We start from the raw sequence: 10,047 nt of genomic DNA, 5'->3' as shown, positions 1-10,047 counted from the left end.
GACATTATAGGAAATCCTCACTTGTGATACATCAGTACAGCTATTTTCAATGTCAATCAGATCTTCTGCGCCAGTACATAGGGGCAACTCACAGTCACATTTGCCTTCATAACCAAGTCAGCATCCAAAAAGCTCCTCCCAAAACATGTTTGTAAAACAGATTCAACTCTAGGAGAGGGCCTTACATTTAGGAGAAACTCAGCCATGCCTAGAATGCTGGTACCCCTGAAGGCAAATCCCAGTGTTCCAGTTAGAACATGGTGACGCTCAGGGACAATGAGAAGTTCGGCTGTCACCCAAGCTTCACTGGCCACCCATTGCCAATGTGGCAGATTCCTACAAGCCACCTCAACCAGGAGATCCAGCAGTTGTCTTTCAGTGGCAAATGCTATACCACTTGTGCAGTGGAACCCTCCAGGCTATCAACAATGGAATGAATTTGAGCCTGGGTAGAGGCTTTGAAAAAAGTGTGGTGAAAGGCTACACAGTCTCCCAGTCTATTTAGCTGCTCGGTAAAGGCCTGGATTCTGTATTAGGTCATCATATGAACCATACTGTGCCCACCCAGCGCCAGCCAAAGTGGGAAACCAACTGAACCAGTATCTGAAATACATTACTGGGGACAGTATGGAGGAAATAAGGGTACTTCTTGCCATGTGCAAGTCGCAAAGTAGCTTATCTATGTGGGAAACCAGCAGAGGAAGAGGGAGAAATAAAAACATAGAAGTTAGAAGAGAGTTTTTTTTTTTTTATATATATATATATATATATATATATATATATATATATATATATACTGCCAGTTTGGAGTGAAAATCAACATTGAAGCATTGCATAGAGAACATTGAAAAGGTAAATGAATAGATGGTTAATGGTTGATAGGTTTCTGATTATTTACATTATATAGCCATATGTGTTGTCAAATCTGTGAGATATGTTTTTATGCACTGCAAAGTTTATGGGATTTTTTTTATTCTTCTCCCTAGGAGATGTTTCCCATTGTGTCCTACTAAAAATAATATTCACAACCTCGCATTCATGATTATTTCACAACATGTTTTTTTTTTTTAAACAGCTACAAATTATCAATGAGTATACACTGAAAACCCATGGGAAAGCTTGTGAATGAACAATAATAAAACTTGTAACATGCATTGCTGTCATATTATTGAAAGTAAAAAATTAAATGCCTGTTAAATGCTTTGGCTCATGGTTCATGAACAAAACAGATCACCAGGCATGTGTGTCCTCCATCATCCATCTTCATCCATCCATCTTCAACCGCTTATCCGAAGTCGGGTCACGGGTTTGTCCTCCAATAAAACATATTAACTGAAAATAGAAGTGTGTAGCTGTTAAATGTCGAATTGATTTTTATAAGCATTTAAGGTTTTAATAAATGCAAGTCCTTGAAAGGTGGACACATGTTTGTCAAGACCCATACCTGAGTTTGACTAGAGGAGCCGTTCACCAAGGACAGCGCGCTCCGCAGGCTGGTATTGACATGATCACAGCTGTCCAAGGTCCTATAACCTAGTTTCACTCCTGGTAATAAACTGGAGTAACTGTTCATTTCTTCAATGGCAAACACCATAGTATTGATCCAGCGGCATGTTCAAAAGTCAAACCTCAAGGAGATGGTAAGAGAGGAAAGACAATAGGAACAGAGCTGGTTGTAGTAGTGTTGAAATATTAACAGATAGGCCTGAGGAATCATGACCGAAAGAACTAGGTCGCGAGTACAAGCGGCCGAAATGGGCTTCCTCAGAAGGGTGGCGGGCTTCTCCCTTAGAGATAGGGTGAGGAGCTCAGTCATCCGTGAGGAGCTCAGAGCAGAGCCGCTGCTCCTTTGCGTCGAAAGGAGTCAGTTGAGGTGGTTTGGGGATTTGGTAAGGATGCCCCCTGGGCGCCTCCCTAGGGAGGTGTTTCAGGCATGTCCAGCTGGGAGGAGGCCTCTAGGTGGAGAGATTACATCTCCACACTGGCCTGGGAACGCCTCGGGGTCCCCCAGTCAGAGCTGGTTAATCTGGCTTGGGATAGGGACGTTTGGGGGCCCCTGCTGGAGCTGCTGCCCCCGCGACCCGACTTTGGATAAGCGGTTGAAGATGGATGGATAGATGGATGGAGGCCTGAGGAAAATAGATCAGATATAAAATTTTAAAGGTGATCAACAGGATGCAATTGTTCAATATAAAAATAATGCAGCAAATTGTATGAGTAGCAAGTCTTTGCAGCCCATTCAAGTCTCATTCATGTTACATTTAAGGTTTTAAAACCAACTGGAACATTCTTTTTACATTTCAATACTGTTCTCCATTCTCTGCAGTTTCACACACCCACTGCATTCTTGATGTGTGGTGTCTCGGAGTACGTGTGGTCAGGCTCTGGAGATATGTAGTGCAAGGGAAACAGCCCTCCAAATAAAATATCACCATACTGTTCTAGTACTGGTGGATTAAAATAAACCAGTCTCCAGCAGCTATTGACCAATGTGGTGCAGACAACTACTGATAAGTAAAGCAGAAGAAAAAGACCCAATGGTACCAGTTTAGTCACTGGCATCTTATTGGCCATTGCTGGATCTTTCAAATCAAACCATTGACACAGCTAATGAAGACTCAATCCAGCGTGTATGAAAGTCTAGAATTACCAGCTATGTAAAATATGTAAAATATATCATAGTCATGCCAAATGAAACATTATGTGAGACTGGACAATAATATACACAGTGAAGTAGCGGCTCCATGTGCTTTAACATCCATAATCTTTAGATCAAACAGAGCCTTGATAGATAATAATATGGACCTTATTAAACTATAGCAATCTATAACTTTTAGTTTCTGAAAATATAAAGACATTGATAAATATTTTAAATATTATTGGTAATATTAATGTTTATGCTGATTGTTTTTGGACACTTACTGTAAGCCACACTTAAAAATGCATTCATGTTATTGCTGAAAATAAAGAAAATTGACAATAGATATACAGTACAGTTTAAAATGAAGACAAAAGATATTTGAACTTTCTGGTTAAGATTAACATCCATGCTGTTGAATACCATAAAGTATTTTTTGGTTAGTAAAAACAAACTTAACTTAACTTACAAGGGAAGTCTATGGGTTGTACATCACATCTATGATGTGTTGAAATGGCAGTCAAGCAAAGCAGATTGAAGCTGAGCATGTTGATGCACTGGATGAATACATTTACACTGGGTGAAGGATTATATTGGAACCTTGAGATGAAAAAAGTAATTAACATTTCATGTAATCTTTTTTGTAAATAGGTAATCTAAACATAACACAAAATAATTATCCTAAAATTAGTATATTTTGTGTGTATTATCATGAGTGATGGTGTGTCCATCAGCCCTTATGTGCAGTGAGAAATGCCAAATTTGATCCCACCCAAATTTGTCCAAACAGCCTTTGTAAGCTAATTTAAGCAATTGCCATGCAACAAGGAATACATATTTGACACGACTATTCAAATATTGTATTGAGGGCTCTGTATATGTGTTTTAGTAAGAATGTTGGTGTATATATATGGGTGCTTGTGTCTAAGTGTATGGGATGTATTGGCCTATTGGTAAAGGTTGTTTTGTGAGAAATTACATGTACACCGCTTGTCATGATGTGACTGCCATCTACTGGACATTTTAAGGAACACACTCTCCTACAAATACTTGATCAGCATGTTACAGTTACAACCAATGCTTTTACAGTATAAGGGAAACAAAAGGCCTAGGCTTAAGCAAATTATATATATATATATATATATATATATATATATATATATATATATATATATATATATATATATATATATATATATATACATACATACACTGTTTCCAAAAAGTATTTGGAAATTGAAGCCACACTTGTCAAAATGTTTTTGCAGTATATATATAATACATGCCAAACAAATTGTATTTATTTTAAAGAGATAAACTCACTTTAAAAAAACAAAAACTAACTTTCAAGCAAAACTTTCACAAATAAATAGTTCAAATTTTGAACAATGTATTTATGGTTTTATAATTAGAATCTTAATAAAGGTATTTGGTCCTGATTGTCATACTTAGTGGAACATGTTCAAAGTTAACCCTTGTGTGGTGTTCACTTTTTGGAGCTTTTGGTACTGTTCGGGTGCAATTGAGGTTTTAAAAGCAATACAGAAATAAAAATGTGCATAAAAAACTAATATATTGTCTTTATCTCAATTCCAAACAATATAGATAACATATATGATTAATGTTTGCAATTACTCTCTGCTAGATCACATTTAACAATGGAAGTGTCATTCATTATTTGTGATAGTTATAATTTATGTAAAAAATCCACTATAATAAAGACTTGGATATCTTCAGAACAGAATGTCTTAGAGACTTGCGGATTTGCGCCTTTGAGTCAGGTTAATAAGCAGCCAATAAGAATCACTCTGTTTAATAGTTAACCACTCCCTAGGAACCATTTAGAGCACCCTAGCAACCAGTCCATTGACATCCATTCAAAAAGGCTGAAAGAGGGATGTATTCGGATCAGAATGTCCTAGAGCCTTGAGAGTTGGCTTGTTTAACTTGTTTGAGCAATCAGTCTTCAAGTATCATCATGGAAACTAATTAGCGATGCTCTAGCAAACATTTAGAGCACCCTAGCAACCAAACCCCATTGACTTCCATTCCAAATCGCTTAGATGTGTATCTCAGGATCAGAATGTTGTAGAGACTTCATTGTTGGCTTAATGACTCATGACAGAAACAGGCAGCCTTCTTAGTATCACCCTGGCAACTGCCTAGCAACCACATTGGCTTACTCTAACAACCAAATAGCAAAACACATATCTCTGCACCAAAAAATCGTAGAGATATCCGGGTTGATTATTTCACTCAGGATAGCAAGGAGCCTTGATAGTATCACCCTGGTAACTGCCTAGCAACCTGATGTGGTTACACTAGCAGCAATGGAACAACACCAATATCTCTGGACCAGAACATCGTACTATGATGTGGGTGGCCTTTTTCAACTTGGGGCAGTTGGTGTGACATTGTTGTGAGAAACTTTGCCATGGCAAGCACCACTCACATTTTATTCAGGAAATGTACCTATCTAGTGAGTGATTAGATTGTAACAATGTAACAGGTGTATGTGTGTGTATGTCTCTCTATCTGTGTGTGTGTGTGTGTGTGTGTGTGGGTGTGCGCTCTCACTCTATGTGTGTGTGTGAGTGAGCGAGTGAGTGAATGTGTGTGTGTGTGTGTGTGCGTATGCGTGCGTGCGTGCATGTTTCTGTGTGTCTGTCTGTGTGTCTCTGTGCGTATGTGGGTCAAATTGACCCAAACATCGTATGAAGGACACAAATGTGTGGGGGCATTGTAGCATGTGTACTCAATATTTATTTTTTCTTTTACATGTTCTTCACAGAAAATAAGCCAAGGCCATGGAGTTTTAGGTTGAAAAATTGTATCCTTGTATCATTTTTCATTTAGTAAAAATTTAAAATGGGTCAATTTGACCCCAACACCACATAAGAGGTAAAGTGATGAACTACTTCACCTTGTGTGAACTAGGGGACTGAATTAGTACTGCATCCTGTAAAAATGAACCTGCTGGGAGAAGTTCGTCAAAAGTAATTATAAAAAATGGCTCAATAATTGATTGATGAGAAACAGTCCATCAGTGTTTGTTTTAAAAACAAATTATCAAATGCAATTTCAATTAATGACATGAGTCTTTCACCCATGGTAACAACCTTTCTCATGTTCATTTAGCATGAAATAATCTATTTGCATTTTAATCATTTTTACCAGTAGAACAGAAATGGTGGTCTACCACTATCCTGAAAAAAAAGAAATGAAGAAAAAAAGAGACATGAAGTGACATCTTTCCTGAGAAACCCATGTGACACCACCTGATCTATAAAGCAGTGCTGCACACAATCCCTAGTCATACAGATCTGTGGGTGAGAAAGAAAGACAGAGATGTGGATCACTCTACATATATGTCTTTATCTGTCCTTTATCTGTATATGTGTAGCTTCAATCCTTAGCTCACGCACATGTCAACTCCAGGGACACTTCAAGTTGAATGGTTTGTACCAGGATGGAGACCTTATCATAGGAGGCCTTTTTGCATTTCATCTCATCGCAGTGTTTCCAGATCTGAACTTCAAAAGAGAACCAGAGCAGCCACATTGTGAGCGGTGAGCTTGGGCTAAAAAGGACAAACAGCCCAAAAACTGCAAGAGGACAGGACAAACTCATGACAATGACAAAAGATCATTAAAATAAGCACATCCAGAACAAAGTCTATCTTCCTAATAACTTTTATTTGATTTTCTATATTTTTATTCACAGCAGAATTATTGTGTAATGAAACGTTTTTAATGTACCTGTACAGAAATAACTGCCATTAAAACTGCATTCTCACTCGAGCTCTGTGAAGAAAGAGTTAATCTTATTATCAGATTTTATTAATAATTCCATTGTTTTAAGTTTGACATTTTTTAGAGTGACTGAATGTCAACATTTGTGCTGCTTTTTCTAGATTTTATATGGCAAGCTTCCAGCAGGCACAGACAATGGTTTTTGCCATAAATGAGATAAATCAAAATCCCCACTTGCTGCCTAACATCACCCTAGGTTATCATCTGTATGATAATTGCGTGAAGCTAGGAGTGGCATTTCGTTCTGCATTGGCTCTGCTTAGTGGGACAAAGGATTCCCTGACCTACCTCAACTGCACGGGTCCACCACCATTGATTGGAATAGTAGGTGATCCAGGTTCCACTCACAGTATCGCAATATCCAGTGTGCTGGGGCTGTTTCAAGTGCCTATGGTAGGATTTGGTGATGATGAATATTGATATATACAGTAAAATATTATCATGTACAAAAGCGCTGAAAATTTCTGCACTTTTTCTCACTGAAGTTACTGCCTATATGTAAGAGTAATTGCTATAGCAATGGAAAATTTCTTATTTTTTCTTTGTCATACTGTGTTTCTAGGTTAGCTACTATGCCACCTGTTCGTGTTTAAGTGACAGGAAGAAGTACCCCTCCTTTTTCAGAACTATCCCCAGTGATGCCTTCCAGGTGCGGGCTATGGTTCAGATCTTGAAGCATTTTGGATGGACTTGGGTTGGTGTCATATATAGTGATGATGATTACGGCATCTATGCTGCTCAGTCCTTCCAAAAGGAGGTGCAGTTGTTTGGAGGTTGTGTTGCCTTTTCTGAAATCCTGCCCCTTGATAATAACCACATGAACATTAAGCGCATAGTGCGAGTGATTCAAGCCTCTACAGCAAGAGTTTTGGTGGTGTTCTCAACCGAGGCCTATTTGTTTCCACTGATGGATGAGGTTGCACTCCAGAATGTAATGGGCAGGCAATGGATTGCAAGTGAAGCCTGGGCCAACTCACCTGTTTTTCACACTCAGCATCTTTTACCCTTCCTTGGGGGTACGCTGGGCATTGCCATCCGTCGTGGAGAAATCCAGGGACTTAGTAAATTTTTGCTACACCTCCGTCCAGACAATGATGCAAGAAATAATATGGTGAGAATCTTCTGGGAGAACATGTTTGGGTGCAGTTTTGAGACTGAAAGCAGAGAGATTGTGGAAGAGAGACAGAGGTGTACAGGGCAAGAGGATCTGAGCAGCACAGACACAGCATATACTGACGTATCAGAGCTGAGGGCCTCCTATAATGTGTATAAGGCAGTATATGCCTTGACACATGCTCTGCATAACCTAATGCAGTGTGAGGAGGGGAAAGGGCCTTTCAGTGGGAACAACTGTGCTGACATTAACAACCTGCAGCCCTGGCAGGTAAGAGTGTTGTCCATAGAAATACATATTATTAGTTACTCTAAAAATTTCGAATTTTATTGACCACATAAATGCTAAACCAATGAAATAAATATGCAATATATTTAAACAAAATATAAAGATATACCTGTCCTGTCTACAAACTGTATAGCTGGTTCACTACCTACAGAATGTGAATTTCACCACAAGTTTTGGGGATCATGTGTCTTTTAATGAAAATGGAGATGCACTGTCCATCTATGATGTGATGAACTGGCAGCCGAGTTCTGATGGGTCGATCATTGTTCGCACAGTTGGTGTTGTAGATGAAGGGGCGGCAACAGGAAAGTTACTCACACTGGATGAGGATGCATTATACTGGAACTTTGAAACAAAGAAAGTAACTAACGTATTTTACTTTCAGTAAATTGTTCAGTAAACAATTTAAACATAACTATTGTATTCATATGCTTAATGGTCATTAATTGAGAATATTTTTTAGAGTGTATTTTTGACAGATGTACGCATCACTGTTATTATGAAAAATCCTTTAGCCTCCTGAGTCTGTGTGCAGTGAGAGCTGTCCCCCAGGCACCAGACGAGCCACAAGGAAGGGCCTTCCTGTCTGCTGTTTTGACTGCCTGCCATGTGCAGATGGAGAGATCTCTAATGCAACAGGTGAAGTGAGTTAACAATGTTAACAAACACAAAACTGTATTATTATTTAATCATAACTTTATCAACAATCTTTCTTTCTCTCTGTCTTTCTCATACACATAGATTCCATTGAGTGCACATTATGCTCAGATGAGTACTGGTCCAGCCCAAAAAAGGATCAGTGTATCCCTAAAGAAGTGGAGTTTCTGTCTTTTGAAGAGCCCCTGGGCATCTCTCTGACCACTGCATCCCTGCTTGGCACCTGCTTCTGTTCTGTGGTGGTTGTCATATTTGCCCATCATCGCCATACTCCAGTAGTGCGTGCCAATAATTCAGAGCTCAGTTTCCTGTTGCTACTCTCACTCAAACTGTGTTTCCTTTGTGTGCTGCTGTTCATTGGCCGTCCACAGTTGTGGACGTGTCAGTTAAGACATGCCGTGTTTGGTATTAGCTTTGTTCTGTGCATCTCCAGCATCCTGGTCAAGACTATGGTGGTAATAGCCGTGTTCAAGTCATCTCGACCAGAGGGTAAAGGAGCCATTAAATGGTTTGGAGCTGCCCAGCAAAGAGGCACAGTATTGGTCCTAACTGCCCTCCAGGTGGTAATAAGTGTTGTGTGGCTATCAACTGCATCTCCAACACCCCATAAAAACAGCCAGTATAGGTCTAAAATAGTTTATGAATGTGCTATTGGCTCAGTTTTTGGTTTTTCCATGTTACTCGGCTATATTGGCCTTTTGGCAGCAGTGAGCTTCTTGTTAGCCTTTATGGCAAGGAATCTTCCAGATAATTTTAATGAGGCCAAGTTCATTACTTTTAGCATGTTGATCTTCTGTGCTGTGTGGATTACGTTTGTTCCAGCATATGTCAGCTCTCCAGGGAAATATGCAGTGGCTGTTGAGATTTTTGCCATTTTAGCGTCAAGTTTTGGATTACTAGTGGCCACATTTGCCCCAAAGTGCTACATCATCCTTTTACACCCAGAGAGAAACACTAAAAAAGCCATCATGGGACGATCAACTTAAAATGACTAGTTAAAAGCTGATATGACTCCAGTATGTGTCATTGATACTGTCAAAGTGTACTGCTTGTTGAAGCTTGAGTAAACAGTTTTAATGCAAGTTCAGAACAGTTAGTCTAACTTATTATTTTTGAATACTTTTTGTGTATAATTTTTTTTAATTATTTTTACAGAGATTTTATTGAGAATTGTATTCACTTTAATAAAATCCTTTTCCTATATGCAAAATAAATAGATTACAAAATGACTATGACGTTATGAAACATATTTCTGACTCATTAAACAGAAGAAGGGAATTTAGTTATTAGTAATTAAGTTATTACTCAGAATATTGTCATTGCAAAGATCCTCAAAGACTTACAATGTATTACATTTACATTTATGCATTTGGCAGATGCTTTTATCCATAGCGATTTACAGAGCCCTTATTACAGGGCAATCCCCCCAGAGAAACCTGGAGTTAAGTGCCTTGCTCAAGGACACAATTGGTGGCTGTGGGGATCGAACCAGCAACCTTCTGATTACCAGTTTAACAGTTATGTGGTTTAGACCACTA

At 38.8% G+C, this 10,047-nt stretch overlaps 1 protein-coding gene across 1 annotated transcript; it reads left to right on the top strand.

Moving 5' to 3' along the window:
* Positions 1-5,986: 5,986 nt before the first annotated feature.
* Positions 5,987-9,495, top strand: LOC127622824 (extracellular calcium-sensing receptor-like). The gene is made up of 6 exons (XM_052096925.1): positions 5,987-6,207; positions 6,552-6,843; positions 7,013-7,834; positions 7,986-8,213; positions 8,368-8,491; positions 8,594-9,495. The coding sequence occupies exons 1-6, from the start codon at positions 5,987-5,989 to the stop codon at positions 9,493-9,495; spliced, it is 2,589 nt and encodes an 862-aa protein (XP_051952885.1).
* The last annotated feature ends 552 nt before the right edge of the window (positions 9,496-10,047 follow it).

Source organism: Xyrauchen texanus, chromosome 29, assembly GCF_025860055.1.
Source record: "Xyrauchen texanus isolate HMW12.3.18 chromosome 29, RBS_HiC_50CHRs, whole genome shotgun sequence".
In the NCBI taxonomy this organism is placed as follows: Eukaryota; Metazoa; Chordata; class Actinopteri; order Cypriniformes; family Catostomidae; genus Xyrauchen; species Xyrauchen texanus.
This window is presented reverse-complemented; position numbering and strand designations above follow the sequence as displayed.

What these genes read in the sequence shown, in the direction of transcription:
- LOC127622824 (XM_052096925.1), top strand. Translation starts at nt 5,987, where the DNA reads ATGTGGATCACTCTACATATATGTCTTTATCTGTCCTTTATCTGTATA. An exon ending in ACAACCTGCAGCCCTGGCAG is followed by an intron (nt 7,835 to 7,985) that starts GTAAGAGTGTTG and finishes CAAACTGTATAG; the next exon opens with CTGGTTCACTACCTACAGAA. An exon ending in GGAACTTTGAAACAAAGAAA is followed by an intron (nt 8,214 to 8,367) that starts GTAACTAACGTA and finishes AAAATCCTTTAG; the next exon opens with CCTCCTGAGTCTGTGTGCAG.